General features: G+C 37.3%; 1 protein-coding gene across 1 annotated transcript in view; it reads left to right on the forward strand.

Moving 5' to 3' along the window:
* Positions 1-27,436, forward strand: part of PCSK9 (proprotein convertase subtilisin/kexin type 9) — a 243,288-nt gene that overhangs the window by 59,560 nt on the left and 156,292 nt on the right. The window contains exon 6 of the mRNA XM_044085507.1: positions 12,171-12,367. Coding sequence (XP_043941442.1) covers positions 12,171-12,367 — 197 coding nt within the window. The remainder of the gene's footprint in view (positions 1-12,170; positions 12,368-27,436) is intronic.

Here is a 27,436-nt window from a genome sequence, read left to right on the forward strand (position 1 = left end):
TTAGGCTACATGAGGGATCAGAGGCAAAAATCAAAGTGGAAGGATTCCTCTGTGATAAGTTGTGTCTGAATAGAGGAACCAGGCAGTATGTCCACTTTTCCCTTTGTTATTTGTTTTATATTTAGTACCATTGGCAGTGAAAATAAGGTACCCAGAAATTCAAGGATATGATTGGTGCAGCAATCAAGAAAAACTGGCTTTATTTACAGATGATATTATTTTGTACTTGATGGAATCAGAAAAGGACCGCATTATTGTGGAATGGTATGAGACAGTTCCATATTTTTATGGGATATAAAATTAATGAAGATCAAAGAAAGGCTATGCTATAAACTATGTACCAACATACGCATTGGTTCAGCAGTACCGATATTTATGGGGAGAAGATAAAGCAAAGTATTTAGGAGTCTGCATTAAAGAGTCAGTTATGGCAGCTAAGGATATGTGGGAAGAGACTAAACAAAAGATAACACAAAAACTGAGAACTGGAAGCTCTTGCCAATGGATATGGATAGCAAGTTACAAGCAGTAAAAAATGTTTTAGTCCATTTAGTTTTATATACAAGTCAGGCATATTTTTATCAGTCAGAGGGTAAGTTGTGGATAGTAATTAATAACGAGTTTAAGGATTTTATATAGGAGGGGAAGAGGGCAAGAGTGAAGTGGGATAAGTTGATCCTCCAATAGAACAATGACATTTAGGATTTTCTGATTTGAAGGGATATTTTAGAGCTACATAATTAAGGGTCTTATATGTAACACAAGCTGAAAATTATAATTTACAGTGGAAAGGGATGATGATAAAGCAGGGGATTAATTCAAGAAATAAGGAAAGACTGGAATTTTGGGCACAAATCCTTAAAGAGAATAATAACAGTCATACAGAACATTATAGTAGAAGGTCTAACACAGACGACATCACATCAAGATGGAGTGAGTCTCCAGAATAAGGAGAAGCAGGAAGATCAGGAGACATCTGAAGAAGAAATATGGACATGGGAAATGAAAAGAGATTTAATATGGTGTAATATTTATGCAAAGGAGAAAGCAAAACTAACCAATACAAAAAGAGCAGCACCAAAGATATTTGAAGAGAAATACAGGGAAAGAAATCTGGGTATGAAAAACTTTACAATACAAAAAATAAGAAGACTAAGAGAAAAAGCAGAAAAGGAGATCAGTAATGGAGAAGTTAAAGAAACAGAAATTTAGGTTATGCAGCACCTGCAAAGTGAATGATTCAGTGTAGAAAATGTAATACAGAAAGCACCACAACAGGACAGAGCAGGGGATATCCAAATTAAGTGGAAACCAGTGGAAGAGGAAGCAATTGTTCAGGTGCCATAGCAAGATATTTTGGAGCCTTCCACAGGAAACCAGTATAAATGTTCACCTGAAGCTAGACAGCAAAGGAAGGAACAGGAAACTGTGGAAACTCTGATACAGTCAGTGTTGAGGAATGATAGGCCAATGAGTTCCCATATGACAGAGCAACGGATGGCACAGGATGAAATTGAAGAGAAGGTGCCCCAGGAAGATGCTATAGAACTTTCTATAGAATGCCCACAGGAGATGGAAAACAAAGGATGTGTCCTCATTCTAGAAGAAAATGAACTAAGAGAATAGTTGCTTGAGTTACTTGACAAAGATAGATATATTAAGATCAATGAAAGAAATAGATTGCAGAAGGTCAATAAAACCCCAAAAGTCACAAATCTGATAAAACAAATGAACACAGTAATTAGGACTGACCATAGAGACCCATGCAACATAATAGAAGTAAACAGCATATATTACTGTGCAACTAAACTAATAACTGATAAAGTTCTACCGCAAGAACACAGGGTAGTGAGGGAAAGGAAGGGGAGAAATTGAATACCATCATGGAAGTATCGAATAGAGAAAAATATAAAGCAATTAAGACAATAAGTGTCACTGTTAGACTGTAGAAGAGAGAATAGATCAACAAAAATACTAAAAAAGATAGATGTGATAAAAGCAATGCACAATATTAGAACACACCAGGATCTGTCATGCACTATCGCAAATAACAAACCAAAAAATTTCAGCACAGGCAGAAAAACTTAGAAGATGAGATAAATATAAATGAAGAGTATAAAATAAGCAATTTATTGATAACCCAAAAAAGTTTTATAGCAAATTGGGAAACAAGGTAAAAGGAATTGAAAGACTGCCAAAAAAAGAAGAAATAGATGCAATTTGGAGAAGTATCTATGAAGATCCTGTAGAACATAACAAAGATGCTAAATGGATAAAAGAAGTAAAAGAAAGAATAAGAAGTTTAAAGGTACAGGATATGAAATAGGATGAAGTAACAGCTAGAGAGACTGAAACAAACTTAAGAAAAGCCTCTAATTGGAAAACCGCAGGCCCAGATGCAGTACCGAACTTTTGGTTAAAAGTATTAACATCTTTGCAGAAAGATTTAGCCATGGGTAAGAACTATTTATATGTGCACCCCAGACACCATCCTGGCTAACCAGCAGGTAAGACAATGCTTCTACTTAAGAATGAACCTGCAAGCTATCCCAGAAATTATAGACCAATAACTTGTCTTCCGACGACATACAAAACTATACACGGGAACTGATTCCGACAGAGGTTATAGTCATTTAGAAGAAAACTCAATTATGGTAGTAGAACAAAAGGGCAATAAAAGAAAGTCATATGGAACAAAGGATCATTTGTTGTTAAATAAAGCCATGGTGGAGAACTGTAAAAAGGGGAAGAATCTAAGTATGGCATGGATTGACTACAAAAAAGCATTTGATAGTATCCCACATTCGTGGATAAAAGAGTGCTTAAAAATGTATAAGATACATTCTACACTGACCGGCTACATTATAGTGACCATGAAACAGTGGCAGACCACTTTGCAATTAATCATCACTATCATCACTTTATAAGTGCTAGCTCTCTAATATTCCTTCTCCTCCTTATTTCTTTTTTTTTTATTGATTTTATTTTTTTTTGACTCTACTCTCTCTCTTTTTTATTCTGTATATTTCTCTTTCTCTCTCATATATATATATATAATAATATAAAAAAAAGTTTATTTTTATTTTTTTTTTTATTTCTTGAATGAGAAATCCTTATGTTATTATTATATTAAAATCCTGTTTTGTTATATGTTATCCTTGCATTCCCCTCCTTTCTCCTTCCTTTTTTTTTTTTTTTGTCATTTTATGTATATTATGTAGCTCTTTGTTTCTGTTTCCCTCTTTTTCTCCCAAATAAAAATATGAAAATTAAATCAATCTTTAAAAATAAAATAAAATAAAAATAAATAAAATAAATTAAACTATAATAAAGGACAAATTATTATCCAAGGGATAAAAATTCAAAGGGGGATATTCCAGGGTGACTCTTTGTCACTGTTGCTATTCTGCCTTGCCCTTAACCCATTAAGCTGTCTACTTAACAGCTTAGGCCATGGCTATAATTTGGCTCCAAGAAAAAAACAAAGTCTAAAGACTTCTCATCTTCTCTTTGTCGATGATTTGAAACTGTATAGCTCATCAGATGAGCAACTGAAAGCAGAATTATAAGTTGTCAAAACTTTTTCAGATGATATAAGAATGTCATTTGGTCTTGATAAATGTGCAAAAGCAACCTTTAAAGCCGGAAACCTGCAGCACCAGGAAAATATCAGTTTGGGACAGGAATGTGATATAAAAGAACATGAGCAAGAGGGAGTGTATAAGTATTTGAGTATTGATGAAGGATCGGCAATAAAACATGAACAAATGCAAACAAAGCTTAGTAAGGAATACTTCAGAAGACTTAAATTAATCCTGCAAACAGCGTTACATCTAGGAACAAAATCCAAGCTATAATCCAATTTGCTCTTCCTGTCCTAACTTACAGTTTTGGAGTGATTGATTGGCCCCCAAACGTGTTGGATAGATTAGATATTGAAACAACAAAGATGCTTCATGCTCACCAAATGATTTATAAAAATCAGTGCATACCAAGATTATATATTCCCCGTTCTGAAGGAGGGATGGGCCTCCTTGAAAATAATTACATGTAGATCTGCAGTAATGGGACTCCACACATATCTGCTGACCTCACAAGACCCAAACTTAGTGAAAGTTTTGAAACATGAGGAGAATAAATCTAAGATGACTTCTCTGCTTAATCTAGCAGAAGCGTATTGCCGTCAAGCAGGAATGGAAATCAAACCAGAAGTAGATAAACATCAGGCAGCAACTGAATGTGCCAAAAACAAAAGAAAGAATAAAAGGTGAAGGACCAGATAAAAAGGCAAGAAATGTGGAAAATGCATAAATATAGTTGCAAGTAGAGAAAACTTCTGGAAGAACAAGAACCTCATGTTGATCAGGAACAAATGCAGGAATGGTTAAGGAGAAGTGAATTCAAACCAAGACATGAAAGGTTAATATTAGTGTCCCAAGACAGTGGGCTATGTACACGTTGGTTTACAAAGTCTATTGAACATATGGGAGAAACAGACAAATTTTCTTCTTCTTCTTTCTGCTTTTCCCGGTTAGGGGTCGCCACAGCGGATCACCTGTCCACTCATGATTGTCAGTGGAGTTTTACAGTGTCGAGTTGCCAGCCCGGCTCCCAACCTTCCACAGAAGGCACACACATGCACACACTCACACCTAGGTCCAATTTAGAGTGTCCAGTCCACCTACAGCATGTCTTTGGGATGTGGGAGGAAACCAGAGCACCCGGAGGAAACCCACGTGACCACAGGGAGGACATGCAGACTCCACACAGAAGGCATCCCAGCCAAGGATCGAACCAGAGAACCTCTTGCTGTGAGGCGGCAATGCTAACTGCTGCACCACCGCGGAAACAGACAAATGTAAGTTTTGTAAAACAGAACTGGAAACAGTTGCACACCTCTTACTGGTTGCGATATACTAATGGCAGAAGGACTGTATACTGAAAGGCATAATAATGTGGTGAGACTGTTGTACTGGGGATTGTGCAAACATTATGGCATTGAAGTGGCTGAAAAACACTGGAAATATGAACCATAAAGCATCATAGAAAATGATGTCTACATCACATGGGATCACCCATTACCAACAGTTCAAAAGATAGATGCTAGAAAACCAGATATAGTGGTCCAGGAAAAGAAGACAAAAATAGCATTGATCATAGAAATTGCCAAACCCAATGTCTACAGTGTCCTGCATACAGAGAGACACAAAGTCATAAAAATATCAGGATTTGCAGGCAGAAATGAGAGCAATGTGGAAGAAAGATACCCAGATTGTTCCAATAGTAGTAGGGGCAATGGGTCTTATAAAAAAAAGAGTCTTCCATCAACATGCTACCAATACATGTAAATCCTTACGAACTGCAGAAGGAGTCATTACTGGGCACGTTGCGGCTGCTGCGAAGAGCACTTTTGGCTGACATCAAAGAGTGAAACAATACTAATTTTATGAACTTTAATCATACATTGACTTAGGAATGGGGTCCAATCCTGTCACGGTATTAGAAACCCAAAAGACTTGGAGAAATTAAAAAGGGACAGAACATTGTAGTCATGGCCTAAGCTGTTAAGTAGATTGCTTAATGGGTTAAGGTCAAGGCTGTAATTTGGTTCCTAGAAAACAACAAAGTGTAAAGACTTATCATCTTCGCTTTGTCGATTTAAAACTGTATAGCTCATTAGATGAGGAACTGAAAGCACAACTGCAAGTTGTCAAAACTTTTTAAGATGATATAAGAATGTCATTTGATCTTGATAAATGTGCAAAAACAATCTTTAAAGCAGGAAAACTGCAGCACCAAGAAAACATCAGTTTGGGACAAGAATGTGATATAAAAGAACTTGAGAAAAAGGGAGTATATAAATATTTGGGAATTGATGAAGAATCAACAATAAAACATGAACAAATCCAAATAAAACTTAATAAGGCATACTTTAGAAGACTTAAATTAATCCTGAAAACAATACTAGGAACATAGTCCAAGATATAAACAAATTTGCTCTTCCTGTCCTAACTTACAGTTTTGGAGTGATTGACTGACCCCAAAATATATTGGATAGAGTAGTTAGGAAAACAAGAAGGATGCTTCATGTTCACCAAATGATTTATAAAAATCAGTGCATACCAAGATTATATATTCTCCGTTCCGAAGGAGGGATGGGCCTCCTTGAAATTGATTGTATGTATAGATCTGCAATCGTAGGACTCCACACATATCTGCTGACCTCACAGGATCCAAATGTATTGAAAGTTTTGAAGGATGAGGAGAATAAATCTTAAGATGACTTCCCTGCTTAGTCTAGCAGAAGCATATCTGCATCGAGCAGCAATGGAAATCAAACCAGAAGTAGATACTAATCTGAATGTGACAAAAAAGCAAAAGAAAGAATATAAGGATTAGGACCAGATCAGAAGACAAGAAATGTGGAAAATGCATATAAATATAGTTGCAAATGTAGAAAACTTCTGGAAGAACTTCATGTTGGTCAGGAACGAATGCAGGGTTGCACACCTCGTTGCTGGTTGTGACATACTAATGGCAGAAGCACTGCATATTGAAAGGCATAATAATGTGGCAAGCCTGTTGCACTGGGGATTTTGCAAGCACTATGGTATTGAAGTGGCTGAAAAACACTGGAAACATGACCCACAAAGTGTCATAAAAAATTATGAAGTCTACATTACATGGGATCATCCATTACCAACAGTTCAAAAGATAGGGGCTAGAAAACCAGATATAGTGGTCCATGAAAAGAAGACAAAAGTAACATTGATCATTGAAATCGCCACACAGATTGACTACAATGTCTTGCATACCAAGAGAAACAAAGTCATAAAATATCAGGATTTGCAGACAGAAATGAGACGAATGTGGAAGAAAGATAGCCAGACACTTCCAATAGTAGTAGGAGCAATGGAGCTTATAAAAAAGAATCTACAGTCATATTTATATATGTTACCAATACATGTAACTCCATACAAATTACAGAAGGAGTCATCACTAGGCACATTGCGGGTGCTCTGAACAGCACTTCTGGCTGACATCAAAGATTGAAATAATACTAATTTCATGAACTTTAATCATACTTTGCCTTAGGAATGGGGTCCATTTCCATCATGGTAATAGAAACCCAAGATATTTAGAGAAATTAAAAGACAGAAACATTATATTCATAAAGTAGTAGAGAGTAAACAAAGAACTATGCCAATACAGGAATGGAGAAAAGTGATTCTGCTGATAGAGATGACTGCAGTTAGGGTACAGAGAATAGACAAGAGGGGCTGACATTTACTGGATGAAGGTGGTAAAGGAACCAAGGAGGAAAGGTGATAGAATGGAAGAGGCCAGGAAGACATTCGGACTGCAGGCTAGTGATTTCCTTCCCTATCAGGGATTGATATCAGAGTATAGACAAAGAGAAAGGGATAGGGGGTAGGGAAATCCTAAAGGAAAGACCTGCACTTTTTGTCTTTTTAATTGAATCATGAACAGAAGCCACTGTTAAAAAAGAGTAATTAGTAGGCCATATAAAATATTGTATGATGACTATAGGAATCAATCAGAAGAGGTAAGAAAAGATTGAGAAGACAGATTATGTATGCAATTCATAAATAAACAATGCAAGGACATACGTATGGCTCCCAAATATGCATCAAAATCTAGAGGATTTAGGATTTTTGCCTGGAAGGGTTTGCATAGATACTTTTATATCTCAAGCAGACTCCAAACAAATTTTTCCTCAGGTAAATGGCAAAAGTTGAGGAGGTGATGGGGAAGAACTGAGAACATATGTTTGAAGGTGTAACAAGATGGCAGACTTCAAAAATTCCATACAAAGTACTCTGCCAAGAATACTGGGCAAGTAAATGTAACTAAAGAAATTAATTTTTTTGAGATGGGATACAGGATATGAATTGCCTAAACATAGTAAGGCCTTGACAAGTTTAATTCTGGTGGATGCCAAACAAAGCAATTGCTAGGAAATGGAAATTAAAATCTAAACTGACTGTAACTAAAGTAGTTAATATGGTAACAGAGATAAAAGAACAGGAAATGGGATCTTTAGAAAAGGGTATGAATAAATTACATAGAAAAAAAATGGAAATTGTGGGAATAATACACGCAGAAAAATGTTTTGGAGGAGAAATGAGGTTTAACAAAAGGCAGGAATTGAATAATTTATGTAATTTTGCTTATCTTGTATGATATATAACAGTAGATGTTCATAGGTGCACAGGTGTTTACTAGGCTAATGACCACAAGTGCATTTTTAAGCCTAGACATGCATCCCAAATCTTTGACAAGTTTTTGTACCCTTGATAACTGTAAGCAGGGATTTGGGAGATGAAACATTTACAAGCAGTGGCCTGTGAGATAAACCATTTACAGACTGCCTTTGTCCATCACAGATATAGGGAGGAACTCTGCTTCACATGGATGGGGAGCCTCTTCCAGAGAAGGGGGTAGTTTGTGGGATACATATCTGTCCCTGCAGCAGGACCTTTTATATCCCAGTCATGCCCATATAGATGTTACCATCATTCTCCCTGTGAACATTGAAGTCACCTTGTAAGACTACTGAGTCAGAAACTGGTAGCCTTTCAAGTAGTGCACCCACACTCTCCAAGTAAGTTAAATTCTCCTAATAGTTGTTGGGTACATATGCACAAGAAGCAGACAGAGTTTTCCTTTCTGCAGTTTGCAGTCACACTGCGGCAGCCCTCTTGTCTACTGGCACAGACTCCAACTATACCCATTCTGCCAGGGGCTTGTTAGTATCTCCATGCCTTGCTGGAGCCCCCACCACAGGGTCAGTTTAAGAGCAGAAGAGAGACTTTACTAAATAAGAAGTTTGGTCCTAAAACATTGCTTGCAGGTGTCACGTGTGAAGTATGTAGCTGTGCTTATTCTTATTTTTCCTGTAAAGTGCACTTAATGATGTGTATCATTGTAAGAGCTTGGGTACTTACTGCATGCATGTAGTGTGGCTTCATGTCACCCTGTGTGCTTTGTTCACATTCATTCCTTCACTCATCTTTGACTTTGCTGCTTCACAACTACAGCTGGCACTACACTGTCATACAGGGTTTGCCAACATGTCTTCAAATTTTGTAAGTACAGTAGGTTAGGAGCTTTGTATCATTTAGTGTGTTGCAAAGTGATATGAGATGGAGCATATAAAAACAAGCTGTGTAGCTGAGTAAGATGATACTGTCTCTCTGACACTTGGTTCGTTAGTGAGCACTGCATGCTGAATGCATGTCACATTCTAAACCAAAGGTAAATAACAAACCTTTGGAGTTTGGTATAACCTCCTTACCATATACAATACTAAATTATAGAATTTGTGATGCTGAAAGTGTCTTCTGGGATTTATTTCATTGGTAAGGACAGTCCCCTGAATATTTTTATTAGAGCTGAAAATCCCTATCACGATATCATAAAAGACTGAACCCATAATGCCTCACTTCTTGTATTAATGTATAGACAGCTGTGTTCCATGTTAAATGAGTCAGAAGTAATTTCTTACTTCCTAGAAAAAATAAGTTGTCAACTAATTCTTGTAATGGAACTCCTCAGACTGAAAATGAACACATGATGATGTAATAGTGAAACTACGATGTAAATAAGAAGCAGCTCCACTATAGCGCTAGGTTATTTTGTATTACCCACAATGCTTTGCCTTTGTATGTAAATCACTGTTCATTACCTACCATGACATCATTTTCTGGGTGTAGCTATTGAGAAAAACTGAATAAACTGTGAAACTAAATAAATAAATAGAAAGCACGCTACAATCTTCATTTTTTACAAAATCACTTGCAACTTTATCAGGAGGCATAAACCAGGAAAATTAATTGTAAAATAAACACGCATCCAAACATGACCAGTTCCCTTTAATCTATATAGGCTGTGCAGATTTATTAGTTTTATAAAGACGTTATTTGTAGTAATTACAACTAAAGTACTTAAACATTTTTATTAAAATGTATTGCTGGTGTATTGCTGACTTTTTGAAGCAAATGTGAATAACAAGCCCATCAAGATGGGTAAAAGCTGAGTATAACCACCTTACCTTTATACAGTAGCACATTATACAGTTTAGTTTTCAATGCAAAAAGTGTTGGTTTTGTATTTTAATTTGTTTGTAAGGATGACTCCCCTTAATTTTCTTTTTGAGCTGAAAGCTCCTGGTATGACATCATGAGAGACTAAACCCACAAAGCCTCACATTCCCAAAGCTAATATATAGACTGCCGTATTTCTATGATAAATGCTTCAATAGGAGAGCTGAGCAAGCTTTCTGCCATGACTATTTTGCCATGATGTAAATATATTAAACATTTTTCTTCAGTATTTTGTAATCCTTAAAGAATTCATAAATTTATCAAACCAATGTTCAAACCCAAAGGTAATCAAAGAGCAATTACTGTATAGTGTTATATTTAAATGTATTAACTCCAGAAAGCAAGTAGATCCTTAATTTAAATTTGTGTAGGTTTTAGGCTTTCTAAACTTCCTGATGCAGTTTATTCAGTAGTCTAGGCATAAAGTGAGTTACAAACATACCCCTTTTCATGTTGCTAATAAATTGATATACTTTTTTTTTTAAGTGGACATCTCACCTTTTGTGGTAATGAGCATATGTTCCAGTCTATCATGACTTGCAGAATTTAAGACTTATAAACATTTAAAAGGCAGTCATAGCCGACTTCTCAACATAAGTAATATTGAAATAAATTAAATTTCTATGATCTTTGATTATATGAGAAATTCCTTAAACTTTGGGTTAATTTTTGTTAATTTACATTGAACAGATTCCAGTAAAGATATTTGACCAGCAAACACAAATCTGCATGATGGCTGCACACATGAAAATGTGGTATTGCATATTAATCTAAAAAGGCCTTCCTAAAGATCCTGCATCTGATGGATTTATTACTTAGTTTGCTAAACAGCAATGACTTTTCAAATAATACATTGCACAAGGTGATAGGTTTAACTCATCTGATGTTTTGTATCTGATATCTGGATTCTTTCCATTGTGACAGAGTACGTGGTTTGCTGTGTGATAAGTAAAGCTTTTGTACAATTGGGCAGTCTCAGGAGCTCAATAGGTAGGATGGTCACATTTGGTGCAGAATGCTGTCGGTTCTATTCCTACACCAGGTAATTCAACTATTTTTCCTTTACTGATACTGCAGTGCAACATAAGGAGAGTGTTATACTCCTGAGTGTGTCATCCTTTGGATGAAACATTAAACAGAGGGCCATGTACCAGAGTTCCATCCTTCGGATGAAACATTAAACTGAGGGCCCCATCTGCCACACTTGGTGGTAGCCCTGGTGGATGTAAAAGATCCCATGGCACTTATCGAAAATTGTAGGGGATGTTCCATGGACAGTCTGAATACAACCTCAAGTCTCCATTGTAAAGATGATATTGGCCTAGCGGGACTAACCTGATCAGCAAAGTGTAAGTAAGATATAAATGTACTTGGCCTATTTTGTAATAAAAGGGTCAGTACCCTTTAAGTGGTACTTTGAAGAATTTAAGCTGATTCAGTCTCGGGTTGTGTGTAAGTTTTGAGTTTTCTATGGATTTTATTAGTGGACTGTGTTGTTTAGACAGACACACTAGAGAAACATTTTTTTTTATTTCTTCTTCCCAAAAGCTGGGCAGACTGGAGAAAACTGTTGCTGTTTGTAGGACTATGTTGGTCTGTAAATCAATATCATGGAACTAGATAAATTATTTCTTCTAACTAGGAACAGAAAGAAAGAGAGATAGTGTAAAGTTAAGCCTTTAGTTTTTGCTGTTTAAACTTCTACAGACTAAGACTGCTGTTTTAGCTGTTGTTTAAAAAGACTGTAAAGAAAAAACTGTTCTTTTGATTGTTAAAAAAGCCTGTAAGGTAAGACTGTTACTTTTGACTGTTGTTAAACGTGTCCAACACTTACATTGAAGCTATTACCTCCTGGTGAACTGTTTAAAGCTGAGGAAATCAAAAATATTCTGTTTCTATAGCTGAGCTGAAGGTGGAAAACATTTTGTATCAAATCTTGAAGTGGAGCATTTTTTCCGCTGTTGGTACTGCCAAATCTAAGTTGATCAGTTGTGCTTTGTCACAGGCTGACTACTCTTGACTCTGCATTTGTTTCTCACACAGCCCTGGAATTCATCCAGAACACATTGAATGAACAGCCATATAGTCCTCTGATAATACTCCTTCCCTTTACTGGAGGGCATAGCAATATTCTGAATATGGCCTGTCGGACAATGTCTCATAAAGGAGTGGTGATGATTACAGCTGCTGGAAATTACAAAGATGATGCTTGTTTGTACTCCCCTGCTTCAGAACCTGAGGTATGTTTTATTAATCACTAATAAAACTCCGTAATGATTTTGGCAAGTTATTTTATCAGGCTAGAATCTAAATGGTATCAAAGAATACAGAGAATAAAGCATATACATTTCCTTTCTAATCAGTTCTGTAAGTCAGTAAAAGGGCACAAGGTGAAAATCTTAGGTGATGGGTATTCAGAGCTTTTCTTGTTCAAGAATAGTTTCCAGCCTTTGTATTCATAAAACAAGGCATAAGCTAAAAATCATCAGGGACAAAAGATAAAAGTCAAGAGCCATTAAATATTTCTGTTATTCATTTAAAAATCTGATAGTATAACACGGCGTGTATTAATAGTTATTAAGTGTGTTAATGTACCTGAAATTATTTACTGACTGAAATTTTCAGTGTTTTATCAAAACTAAATGCCAATAAGTGTAATTGTAGAATTATATCCTTTGGCAATTGTGACTAATTTAGTAACTATCACATTGACAAAACAGCCATAAAAATTGATCCCGTAGTTAGGGATCTGGGAATGTATATCAGCAATGAACTGTTCTTCTATCACTATGGATCTACTGTTGTAAGGATGTCCTTTTTTCATTGCACAGCTTATATCTAAAGTTACTGCATCCAGATCCAGGGATGTAATTATTCCACTGTACTTGCCAAACATTTGGCTGATCATTGAGTGTAATAGCCTTTTCAGTATGCACCTGTTCAAACACTTCTCACAAGTGGAATAACCACAATACATTTTCATTAAATAAATTTTAACAGCATAAATTGTCAAAACTGTACAGATCATCTAAAGCTTTGTCCCTCTTTCCAGTATCATATAGGCCAGATGCAACGTCTGCCTTGTGTATAGAGTATCAATAGACACTATTCTCTTTAAGAAAGTTATCAGACCTATTACACATTCACAAGTCCAATGGTATCATGAACACCCGCTCAAGAGATCTCAATGTGTTTTACAAAAATAAACAGACCATGTGAAGGGATATGTTTGCATCAGAGAATACTACTACTACTATGGAACCATCTTCTTGTCCACATAATGTACTACTCTTACTCTGTTCAAATTTAATTTGGAAGAGTGAATAGGTAATCACAAATACACCCCCATTTTAGTATCCCTGTCCCTCATGGATAGGGGAAACATGTAAATGACCCAACACATCCTTGTTCGACCCATCTCTGAGTTATTTGTATGCAAAGTATAAGGGCTAAAAACTACTATGGAAAGGTAGGGCTAGGCTTCATAATATCCTCACAGATCAATAGGTAAGTACCTATAAACAAACTCATCCTTTTTTATGAGACACTGACCAACATTTTTGGATTAATTTCAGGAAAGATGATACGTGTGATTCAATGACTCCTGCATATCAGTAATGCAGCTTTAATTGTTAGTGTAAAAGAGAACTTTTTTTTCCAATAAATATTTTTACTGATTTTATGCACAAGAACAAACAATATAGAATCTGATAGTTCAGTAGCTCAGCAGAGATTACAATCTTTATATCAAAATAAAACTAAACCCTGCCAAATCTAGTACAAGTAACTATATACACTATCTACAAAGTGCTACCAATGCACATCAAGGTAAAAACAAGAGGAACACATGAAAAATAAAAACTAGTTTAAGTTTTGTGGTGTATGTATCTATGAAGTGTGAATCACTCAGTTTGTTTACATGGGCCATACTGTATTCTAACTCAGGAACTTGGATCTTTACCTCACTCACTTCTTTAATCTTCAAGGGTGTGAGCGAAAAGAAGTTTCCAGAATTTCTGATAATAGGCTCATTTGTTTATATTTTAATAAAGTTTTTGAGATAATATATATTTGATAGCCATGTTTATAAAACCATTCCACGTAAGCTTGGTAAGATCTAACCAGTTTTTAGTTATATAAAGTTTGATAAGTGAACATAAAGTAATTAGTATACAACATTCCATTTTGAAAAGTTTGAGGTCTGTGATATGGAGAATAGCAAATTCCCAAGATAGGGTTGATTTTTGATACCCCATTTTTTCTAGGCAAACCTTTAAAGAGCACCAGAGTTTATGTGCATGTTTGCAGAACCATAAAACATGGAGGATGTGAGCCTGGGGAAAGGAACAACATGTGTAGGATGAAGAAACATTAGGATCAAACTTGTTTAAGATAGAGGAGTATTGTAGGCATTGTTATTAATCATTAATTGTGTGTAAATAAGCTTTTTAAATGGAGATAAGCTTAATAGTAGATTATATTGCTTTGAGTTACTGTTCTTCTGTTAAAACTCTTCCCTGCTGGTCCCAATATTTGGAGTATAACAGTAAAGATTTGTTTATAATGGAGTTAACCAGTTTATAGGTATCTGATAGCATTTTTTCTTGCAGGATAAGCTCTCCATACTCTGCATTAATCTGGTTAAATCTATCTCATCAATAGTTATTTCTCTAGTTAGGTTTGCAAAGAGCTGTCTAATTTGATGGAGTATAATAGTGTATTCATTAATCACTTTTAGGGCAAGGCGCAATTCTTGCATCATTTTCTCCCTATGTCTATGTATATCCCATACCATACACTCTTTAATTAGTGGATACTCTAAGATCTAACACTTTGTTATAATTCTAATGTTAGGATTCATGTGGATTGGTTGGAGGAGAGGTAGAGTGCTGTCCAATTTGAGAGAGTTTATCAAGTTCTGAAATATTTTTATTTTCATCTTTATATTGTTGTTAATCTTTGTGCCACTATAGTTGATAGGGGCTATAAAGAGGAGGGCTTTAGGGTTTATGTTACTGTTAATCATATGCTGATGCCACATTTTAACCCATGATGGGGACCAACTATTTTTCGTAGGGCAATATCTTGAGATTGAGATAATTCTGTTAGCACATATAATCTTGTAATATAGCCAAAATCTGGTAGGTTTAATCCCCCTTTGCATTTGGGGTAAACCAGTTTTGCATATCTTACTCTAACTGATTTGGGAAACCAAACAAATTTGGCTGGTTCTTTATTGATTTTATGAAAGAAGTTGTTTGGGATATCATAGTTTGATGCATTGAAATGATAGAATAATTTAGATAGGATGTTCATCCTAATAATTGCCATTTTAGACATCATAGAGAGCTTTAGTTCTTGCCATCTCTGTAGGTCTTGCATGATAATGGTCCATGTTTTAAGTAAATTGTTCGGGTACATGGATATATGACTATGTTCAAAAAGAACCCCTAAATATTTGAAGGAGTATTCAATTTTATGTGGAGAAAGCGGAAAGTAATTTTCTTTATGGTTTAGAGGGTTGGTAGGAAAAATGTGAGACTTCTTATGATTAACTCTGTAATTAGAAACTCTCGAAAATCTATCAATTGTTTCAACTGTCTTTTTTAAGTCTGTGTTGGGGTGTTCGAAGTAAATATTTAAGTCATCTGCAAATGCAGAAAGGGTTATTCTGGTGTTTAAGATTTTAGGGATAGAGTGGTAGGTGTTTTGCAAGATGTGGAGAAAGAGGGACTCAATTTATAAATTAAAAAGGTGGGGGGGAAGAGGGCATCCCTGTCTCATTCCATTAGATATTTTTATGGGATCAGATAATGATTTGTTAATGTAAAGGTATATATATGAGTTCTTGTATAAAGTTTTTATCTGATTAATAAACCCATTAAGGATATTAAACTGAGACATAGATGAAAAAAGGAAGTTCCAGTTTACTCTGTCAAATGCTTTGCTCACATCTAGAGTCAATGCATATCTCGGATTCCTATCATTTTTAGTAAGTTGTATTATAGAGTTTAGGGTTAATGTATTATCCCATGTGCGTCTATTATATAAGAATCTAGATACCATGAGGTGCATGACTTTTTTTTAAGTCTCTTGGCTAGTAGTAGAGATAGAATTTTTATATCTATGTTGATCTAGGAGACGGCTTGTAATTCTGCAACTTTGATTTGTCTAAATTAGTTTTAGGGATGAAATTATTTTCAAGTTATTTAGATAGAGATCATTTAAGTTTATTGTGATTGTATACCTTTAAGAGAATAGATGCCAGTTTCTTACTGAAGGTTTTATAGAATTCTGGAGTATATCCATCCAAGCCCAGAGCTTTGGTTAATTTTAATTTCTGTATGGTTTAATTTATTTCATGTTTATTGAGTGGGGCCTCGAGGATATCTATTTGTTTATTGTTTAATTTAGGAAATGTGATATTTTTGAAGAATCCCTCGATCTCAGAGGTAGATGTTTGTTGTAATTCTGTCGCATATAACTCTGTATATATTTGCTGAAATATTTTAATAATTTGTATATCTGATTTGTAAATTTTTTCCTAATAAAGAAGCATTGATAACCTAGGAGCTTCCTGTTTGTTTTTTATTATTCTCGTTAATGTTTTGGATGGAATCTGCACCCACTCATAATGTTTAGCAATATACCTTTGTTCTTGAAGTGAGCAATTATATTGATGTAGCTCGAATAATTTGTTTTGAATTTTGTTGATTAGATTCTTTAAATTTGAATTTTGGTTTTGTTGATATTGCTTCTCTAGCTCTAAGATTATCCATTAGTTTGTTTTCTTTTTGTTTTCCCATTTTTTTAAATAAAAAGCTTTCTGGATTAGTAACCCTCTAATTCTCGTTTTACATGACAGCCATTGGATGTCATATGGGATATTAATAATCTCTAGTTTTTCTTCAAACTCGGGTAATACGTCCATAATTTCCTGAATAATTTCTGGTTTAATAAGTAAATTATTATTTAGAGACCAATTACACTTATTGTTCTTACTTAATGATTTATCAGACCAGTTTAATTTCAATGTAATTTTTGAATGGTCTGCTATATGCCTAGTTTGAGTTGAGTACTTTATTTCTCTTTTTGTCAGGGATTCTGAGATAAGAAAGAAATCTAGTCTAGACCAGGAATTGTGGCATTTAGAGTAATAGATGTATATGTTATTTTATCACAATAATCACCAAAGATGATTGCAAGCCATTCTCCAATCTCCATTTGGAGGCAACATAGTGCACTCTGTCCACAGACCAGGAGTCCACCTTTTTTTTAAATAATTTAAAGATAATTTGGGTACTAAATGGTAATGTGTTCCAACTTGATGCAGTTCTATGGTCAAATGTTTTAAAGCATGCATTTGTATTGCTGCAGGGCTATCCACAATCAAACTGGTATTTCTTGTCCTTTTCTCTGTACTATCAAATTTAATATATAAGGTGGCTGCCAATACATCATCATGTAACCACTTAAATATCCGAGTAAAATCATATCTGTACAAATGGTAATATGTAGAGAACAGATTTACTTTTTGTAACCTATCCTCATATTTTGGAGATTTGACCAAGTAGATTTTTTAGGGCATTTATTTTGGACTTTCTCAAATGGTTAGGTCATCTGAAGACTAAATACAAAAAAATGAACCTCTGTATTTAGGAAGTGGCTAAACAATGCTAGTAAACAGTGGAAGCAACACTGATGCATATCACAAGGTGATTAGGATTGTGTTTGACACCCCATAACCTTTCTGGCCAGTAGATGTGGTATGTTCATTAAAATCCAACCTTCTTGGGATCATAACCCCCAGATCATTAAAAGAAGAGAATTCATTTACAAATTCATCTGCGTTAGCATAAGGATATCTGTTGTCTTCTTTTGGTATGTGAAATAATTTATACTTTTCAGTGATAAACGAAACTTTATTCTGTAGTGACCATTTATGCAATGCCCATTTATGAAGATCATCTGTATACTTTTGCAGGTGTGCCTAGTCTACAACACTGGTAACAGTTTATGCCACTTGTGCATCATCTGCAAAGGGTTAAATGGAAAGTTAAACAAGAAAATAAAAAATAGGTAAGGACCCAGAACTGACTTCTGAGGGACACCTATAATACTCAAAAGATGTTATACCGCATAATCTGATATTGTTAATCCTCATTCATTCCTTACACATGGGTATCAGTTCCGACCTCGGAACCGAGCCGGCCATTTTCCAAGCTCGCATCAGCTACAAACTCTCGAGCTAAACTCTTACCCATAATCCCCCTCTCCCTGTTACCTCAGATTCCGTTTGCCACGTTGCCATTCGGTCGTGTCAAGCTGCTTCTCTTGAGCCAAGTATAGATATTTGTTGTCAAACTAGTCATATATATAACCTTTTCTGTCAGGTTTTTATTTTGTTGTCTCTTACCCTAACGTATTTAACGACCATATTTTCTTGAGTTTTCTTCTCTTTACTCTGCACCTTTTACTGCAAGGTATTTCTCCCTTACCATCATTGGTAATCTTTTCCTTTCTTCATACCTTCGGGTATTCTTTTGTACCATTGGTGGTACCCTTCTACTGTCCCCTTTTTCTATCATGGCAGATAAGAAAGGTAGTCCGGGATTCAAAAGGTGTTCTGATTGTGGACACAAATTACCTACATCAGATGCACACTCTTTGTGCATTTATTGCTTGGGTGTGTCCCACTTATCTGTTGACCCACCCTGTGCTATTTGTAACAATTTTTCTAACAGAACCTTGTTGGAAAGGAAAAATAAGTTGCCACTGAAGGGTCTTCTCAAAGCTCCGTTTTCAGAGGCTATTTCTGGGTCAGAGGCTTCAACCCCTCGTAGAGCCCATAAGAAAATTTAGGATGACCCTATTAAGGCCAAGTCTTTGCCTTCGTCCCCGGCTGGGGACTCCCGCCAACCAAGACCTAAAAAGGTTAAAGTTTCTGCTTCGAAGCTCACTAAGTCAGCCCCAGTACTTTCAGTGTCTAGACCTTTGGCACCATCAGTGATCTCGGCTCCGTCTTCTCCTGTAGCCTTTACTATATTGGCACCGAGGGGCTCCTCAGTTCAGACTATTATGACTGCTGCATCGGCACCGACCGTTCAGTCAGTGCAGACCTTGACCACGTTGGCTCCGACATCTTACTCGGAACCGACACCTCCGTTATTGGCTCCAATGTTGTCGGTTCCAGTTTTGGTACCGGCAACCGCTTCAGCACCGATCCTTGTGTCAGTGCAGGCCATGACCTCGGCAGCAATGATTACCTCGGTGCAGACACCCATAGTCCAGTCTCTCGACACCCATAGTCCAGTCTCTCTCGGCACCATTGTTCTCGGTGGGGACTGGTGAGGTGGACACCGAACTTGTCTCTTCTGTGGACAGACCTGTTTCTCCCTCAGTCTCAGTGAGGTCCACTAGAAGCCTTTCCGAACATGACGTGTTGCGTCTTGTGGATCAAGTGCTTCTGGCCAGAGGTATCCCACCCCCCAGGACCTATCCTTCCTTGGGAGGTGATCACCCATCTCCAAAGACCCCTTCTTATTCTCCTCCTTCATTGCCTTTGAAGTTCATTGATATAGCACAGTCTTCCCGCTCTGCGGTTCCCTTTATGGATCTCACTAAGGAACCGCAGTTGCCTTCATTGCAGGACAGTTTTGCTATGACCCAGGATGACAGTTGTGGCACGTGTAATTTGCTGTTCCACAGCCATCCGTGGACACCGAGTAGGCAGGCTGAGCCACTTAGGGCTGGGGTGACCCCTGTCCTGGACACTCACCCCTCTTTAGGTGGACCAGCCTTTCAACTGATGGAGAAGGCTCTGGCTTTTGCTGGCGATACTGTGCTGTCTATCCCCCCACCGTCCTCTGGTACACTGTTTTCACAAGTCGCATCTAGCAGACACCGTGTGCAAGGGTCTCAGGACATATTCTCACAGGAAACCCCTTTTCCACTGTCTTCCCCAGCTTCTCCCTCTGAGAAAGTCCACCAGAAAAGTTCATGTAAGAGGAAGCACATGGACTCCACAGAGGAGTCCCTTACTGAAGACACAGACTTTGATGAAGGGGAAGGATCCCCTCGGTCACCCTCTGAGGTATCCTTTGGTGATATCCTCAAAATCCTTAAACAGAGAGGTGACTGGCAGCCCTCTAATCCGACCTCTGAGGAGTCTGTGTTCCTGCAGGGCTTTCGTGCCCGGCTCCCTACCTCCTGGGTTACTCCACCTGCCAATGAACTTGTCCGGCTCATCGTGCAGCGTGCGTGGAAGGCTCCTGACATCATCAAGGTTATTCCCCGGAGGCCAGATAAGATTTTGTCCCCTCCTGCTACGGATCCCCATTGGCCTAAAGGTCTTCCTGTGAATGCTCTGGTGGTGGCAGCTGCAACAAAAAAGGATCTGGCGGAAGAAGAAAGCCAAACTGTCCATCCGCCTAACAAAGAGTCCCGGGCCCTGGACAGGATAGGGAAGCGCACCTTTGCATCAGCGACCTTTACTATCAGGTCCCTGAATTACATGGCACACTTTACCAGGCTTCAAAGGGATCTTATTTCCGAGCTCTCTGAAACCTTGGCTGGTGCCGTGTCTGATGAGGTCCGTGACAAAGTGGCCTCTCAGCTGGCCACCAGTGAGTCAATATCTAACTCCCCTATGCTACTGATATCTCATGCATCAGAAGGAGCAGCTAGAGCAGCAGGTTCAGCTGTGGTGTTGAGATAACAAGCCTGGATGCACTTGTGTAATTTTGTGGAACCCTTTAAGGCTTCCTTTCTTAATGCTCCCATTGAGGCCTCTTCATTGTTTGGACCCAAAGTTAAAAGCACACTGGCCAGATGTGAACAGGACGGTAAGACCCTTTCTGCCGTAGGTGTCTGTTATTCTTCCCATCAACGTGCTTTCTCCCGAAACCAAAAGAGTGGGAAGATATGCTTCAAGAAATCTCAGGATCCTTTCCGTGACACACAGGCCTTGTTCTCCCTTAGAGGCAGAGGGGGAAACTCACAGGGAAGATGCTCCTTTCGGGGCAGAGGGGGTTCGCGTAACCAGGGTTCCAGGGACTCTTTCCCTGGCCAATCCTACCAGCGCTCCTGAAGAGCAGCCCAACTCCTTTCCCCTGGAGGTTGTTGGGGGTAGTTTTTCCTTGTACCCATCTGCCTGGCTAACCATCACCACCGATTCTTGGGTACAAAGGATTATAACCAGAGGTTATCATATCCCCTTCGATCTTTGTCCTGTCCCTTCAAAAAACCTTCCCGACATTCCACCCAGTCAAAGAGAAGAAGCAGCACTAGAGATAGAAAAGCTGCTAAGAAAGAGAGTCATCCAAATAGTCCCTCCAGACCAGATAGGATCTGGATTCTACTCAAGACTATTTTTGGTGCCAAAGAAAACCGGGGACTGGAGACCAATTTTGGATCTCAGTGTATTGAACAAGTTTGTGGGAGTACAAACATTCCGGATGGTCAAAATACAGTCTATCCTCCCGCTTTTGGAAAAAGACGACTGGATGTGCTCGATAGATCTTCAAGATGCGTTCTACCACATAAAAGTAGACAGGCCATCAAGAAGATTTCTGCACTTCCGTGCAGGAGCCAGTCACTACCAGTTCGGAGTACTGCCCTTTGGACTCTCTACAGCCCCCAGAGTGTTCACAAAGTGCATGGCAGTCTTCACAGCTAACTTGCGACTTCAAGGATTCCAGGTGTTTCCATACCTAGACGACTGGCTTATTTCCGCCCCCACCAGATATTTACTGGAAGAAGCCCTAGCATACTCTCTCCTCACTGCACAAAAGCTAGGCATAACCATAAACTGGCAAAAATCCAATCTCACCCCATCTCAGTCCACAGAATTCATAGGGGTTATCTTTGATACACAGAACTGCAGAGCTGCCATTCCAGAGTACAGAATTCTTAGATAAAGCAACAACTGATCCGAATCCTTTCAAGGGAGAAATCCACAGCTCACTCTGTCCTACAGCTGCAACTTGGGCTATGCATCTTACCTTCATCAATCATTACAAATTGGATTTGGCCTCCAGGGGAAGAGCATCTTTTGGTTCTACTGTGCTCAGGAATGTCCTTCCATGAGAGCCTCCCAGGAATAGAGATAGCTGGGGACTCTGTCCCATGCGTAAGGAATGAACGAGGATTAACAATATCAGATAAAGAAGTTATGTCTTACCATAATGTTCCATCTGTATTGTTGATCCTCGTTCAGTCATTACGACCCTCCCTCCTTCCCCCTCCTGTGGCTTCTAGTGGATCTCAACATCCGGTTCTCTTAGGTCATTTGACCAGAGGTAGCCTCTGCCTTCTTTTGACTTGCAAACTCAATGTCAGGTAACAGGGAGAGGGGGATTATGGGTAAGAGTTTAGCTTGAGAGTTTGTAGCTAACGCGAGCTTGGAAAATGGCCGGCTCGGTTCCGAGGTCGGAACCGATACCCATGCATAATGACTGAACGAGGATCAACAATACAGATGGAACGTTATGGTAAGACATAACTTCTTTTTTTGCTGATTATTTTCTACTAGTTCACTAGTTCTAAACCCAATATATATAGTAAGTGCATTAATATCCTTTAGCCTCATAGAAGATGATAATAAAGATTTACATGGAATTGAGTCAACTGCATTTGTTAGGCCTAAGTATATTATATCAGTTGGAAACCCATATCTAATGCTTCAACAACCTCTGAATAGAAGCCTAATAAGCTGGTTATGCAATATCTTCATCTGACAAAGCCATTTTAGTGAATATCAATATAGAGTGTATTTGCTGTGTTTTAAAATAGCTCTTTGAAGATACTTGCACAAAATTACTTATTAAACTAATCAACCCATAACTTTTGGCTGTATCTTCCCTACTAGTCATATAGATTGGCACTACATGTGCATGTTTCCATTCTGAAGGTACAAAACCTGTCTGTAATGTTTGTTGAAACAGAAATAATAAGATTGGCCACACAGATTAATTTATATTTCATAATAATTAGCCATTTAGGTCACGAGGGTACAGTATGGAATCCTAATTTATCCTATTTAAGCCATCTAGTGAAAATTTATTCTCAGTTACTGGGTATATATCTTCCATGGGTAGCACAGTATCCTGGGAAATGTTATCCTTAATACTAGCATATTCTGAGAATATTTTGATCAGTTGACATGGAGCATCCACAGAACTGATCATTAACCTTCCCTCCTCATTATGTATAATGCAGGCACATTGTTTTTGTTTGTTTGTATTCTCTAATGTGCCTATACAATTTTTTTTGTTATCTTTTGTAAACCTTATCAGGGTAAACTCATATAGCAATACAGTCTTATATTTTAATATGTAGATAGGACTTTTATTACATCCCACTACTTCTTTTTCTGCCTAGATACCCTCACTAGGCTTTTATTTCACCATGGATTGTTGTTTCCTTGCTACTGCTTTGCTGGAATCTGTGCATCAATTAAGCTATTTCACTTAGCAATTCAGAGTTGTTATTCACAAAGTTATTCCTAAAATAATTTTCACAATCCTCCTCACTCATCTCATTGTCAAGTCCTTAAATATTTCCTGAGAAAAAATTTTTTTGCTTATAATTTGTTCCTTTTTGGCGATTACATTGTGTGAGAGCCATTTTAAAGGTGGCAGTTTAATGGTCCACATTGACTAAACAACAAGAAATATTCACATCCAGTTCAATAGTAACCTCAGGTGCTAATATTACGTCAATAATTTTTATTCAGTAGTTGAAACCTTAATGTGTTGAGTTAGAGCCACTTACTTCTATGATCATAGAGCTTGCAATAGTTGCTGGAGGAGTATGTATCCCTACACATAGAGGGGTATTGAGATTACTAGCAATTATACTGGCAGGAGCAGAGTTAGATTTCCTTGTTATGTGTAGAAATTTAGTAGTCTGTTGGTCAACCATATTACCATTTCTGTAGAAGCCACAAGTATATAATGGTTTATCCTTTACTATAAAGTTGAGGTTCCATGAAGTTATACTATAGGAAAGGTTTTATTTTGTTTGAGATGTAAAATGATACTCCACTACTTAATGTCATAGAGGTATATTTCATGTCATTACTGCTGAAACATAAAACAATATCAATGAATTTGCTGTTACTGCATAGTAATATCTGTAGCCTTTTCTTTATATCCCTCAATGAGTTAACAGTTACTTGAGTTTTGGTTAATCCTAGTATAAAGTTCTTGAACCTCCACCCCAAAGAATGGTCTTACCCGAGATCCACATTTCTTTGTGTGAATGATAGCAGCTGAGGGCTATTATGCTTATTTTTATTTTACATTTGTCTACTGGAAAAGTCCACCTGGGTACATACCCCTCTTCAGTGGAGACCCAAAGTAAGAATCTTCAGGTATAAGAAAAATAAAGACAATCAAAAACAAAAAATAGTAATAATGCAGTGTAAAAATCCAGGATGTTAAAAAGATCCACAAAAATCTATACAAGTTATACTAAATAGGTTCACTACAAAGTATTGTATGAGTATTAAGCGCAATGTAATTGACCAAGTAAAACTCCAGACAGTGTTAGGTGTTCAGCAAAGGATTGGTTGAGCCTAGAGATGGATTTTGGAATGTTGAGATCAGATCTGATGAAGTTTTAATGTTTTAACAAAAGCGCTAATTTTGAATCATTGAACCACTTGGAATAAATGTTTTGCGTGGTCCTATCCTGCTACCTTCATCTTTTGTTTTTATACTGGATGAGTTTATCATTTTGGACATAGAATGTACGTCATGAATGAATGTATTAAATAAGACTAGCCCAAGTATGGAGCCTTGGGGTACTCCTACAAAGACCAGGAAGAATTTAGACTAGTAGGATTGCCATTTTATAGATTGTGATTTGATAGATAAGTAAATTTAGAGCCAGCAAAGAGGAAAGAGTAGAGATGGAGGTGAATAAAATGAAAAATTGTGGTTTATTTTGAAAGATGGTGTCAAAGGCTTTGGAAAGGTGTAGAATAGAGACCAAATGGGCTAAGTTGTGTTTCTGATTGATACAGTGGTAGAATTGAGCAGAGCAGGAGTGATGCTATGGTTGGGTCAAAATCCATGTTGGGTGGGGAGAGGAGGTGGTTTTTGAGTAAATGTTTGATTATCTAGGTTTACCTTCAAAATGCCGAATGCCATAATGTCTAATGTTCATTTGGTTGAAAAATAACATCTAAACCCAAAACATTGAATGAGCAAAATGTCTAAAATCATTTAATTGAAAAACCAATGAGATCACCTCTACTATTTTGCAGGGGGGCTATGCCCCCTGCACACCCCCCTACTTAAATATACCAACTCAGATATCACACTACAGTGGGGCTGTGCCCCCCCATACTCCTCCCTTCTTAAATATACCAACTCTGATATCGCACTACAGTGGAGAAATGGGCAAATTCGATAATTTCGACATTGTGAGTTTAGACTAATTTTATTTCAACATTTTGGTCATTCAATATAGTGCATTCAACCAATTCATTTTCAACCATTTAGCATTCAACATTTTGAAGGTAAACCAATTATCTATGTATGTATATATGTACATACATACTTTTCCAGAACTTTAGATATGAGAGACAATATGGCAATCATTCTGTAATTAGAGAGATCAGAGGTGTTACTGCATTTGTATTGAGAAATATCTTTTTTCAAGAGAAAGAAAGTAGGATTCTTGAATGGATCTGTTTCTGAGCATGGGAGTAGGGTAGGCTAAGGCATCAAGTGTGAATTTGAGGTATTCATTTTGTGGTAGGTTATCAATGGCCAGGGTGGTGAGCTTTAGTTTTAGGAGATGATTTATGATAGATGTAGGCTAGGACTGAGAGTAAAAGAGTTAATAGAATGGGCTGTCAGTATTGTGACAGGGAGTGTCTAGGTTTACTTCTGGTGAGTTAGGCAGGAGTGATTAGTAATTTCATGATATTAATGAAGTAGGAAGTAAAGGTGACTGTACATTCAGATTTCATATGTGATAGATTAGATGACTGGATTTTCCATGGATAAAGAAGGTTTTTTTTTTTATAGACCTCCAAAACAAAGTGGGGTTTTTTTGGTAAGTATTGTATAAGTTAGAATAGCAGGTCATTTTGTCCAATTTAATTTTTGTTTTTACAAGGTTGCAAAGGTGTTTTAAACTTCAAAAAGTAGATGGGTTTTGTCATGTAGCCAGATTTTCCAAGCCTTATTCCTTTGCAGCACTAACTTCTTAGTTTCATAAAACAGCCATGCAGCAGTGTTAAATTTAACTGTTTTGTTTTCATCTAGTAAGTTAAGAGCACCAAGGAATATGTTATTGAAAGATAGGATGGCATCATCTAGTGTTTTGAAACCTTTCCAGTTAATTGCTGCCAAATTTGCTATAAAGGTATCTGTATTGAATTTGCATGCATTATGAAATTCAATATAGAGTTTTTTTTGTGAGATGGTGTGTTGCTTCTGATAGCAGAGTTGGGTAGGTGTTTAAGTGTGTCAGCTAGTGTACCCGATGAAGAAATAATTTGGAATGGAATGTTAAGATCCAGTGTAGTGTATGTTGTTTTTGTTAGGGTTATTGATTTAGGAGAAACCAAACAGGTTGGGAGAAAGTGTGTGCGGGGGGGGGGGGGTTCAGAGTTGAGTAAGAACCAGTCTATATTTAGGTCACCTAGGGTAATTGTTTCATATGGAATATTGGTGGTTCCATGAGAGTAGAGTTTCCAGTGTGGTGATGTCACGGGGGGGGGGGGGGGCGATATATACAACCATTGTATATAGAGGTTTTTTGTTTATTGAGCCAGTGGAGAGAGAGATACACAATTTAGGATTGTTGAATTGTGGAAAATCATGTAAGTAAAGCAAATGTGTAGTTGATTAGAGTAGAATAAAACAGTGCTTTCACTAAACAAGAACAAGTGTGCGTGCAAACAAATACTAGTAACTAAACCAATGCATTGGTTTGCACAATACTTTCACCTTTTTTTGTTTTTCTGGTCCTGTCTAAGTGTATATATGTCACTGTACTCCTTGGCAGTACCTTCAGCTCCTTCATTTCCTATATTTTGTACATACTAGTCATTCCAATATATTCTGCTATTGTTTGTATGTATGTGTATATGTCACTGTACTGTCTTGTAGGCCTTACACATGATGTGAATTTTTTACATCCATCTTGGAAAAGTTTTTACTAATCTGAAAGTACTGCCAGTTTGGTGTAGTAAATTTCCTTCTAGGTTTGGATCGTACCTAAAAAGGGTCTTTGAACCACTGTGCTTACCCTATCAACAAATGTATAAATAAGTAAATAAATAGGTAATT

This window comes from Protopterus annectens, chromosome 10.part0, assembly GCF_019279795.1.
Source record: "Protopterus annectens isolate FY-2018-M chromosome 10.part0, PAN1.0, whole genome shotgun sequence".
Lineage (NCBI taxonomy): Eukaryota > Metazoa > Chordata > Ceratodontiformes > Protopteridae > Protopterus > Protopterus annectens.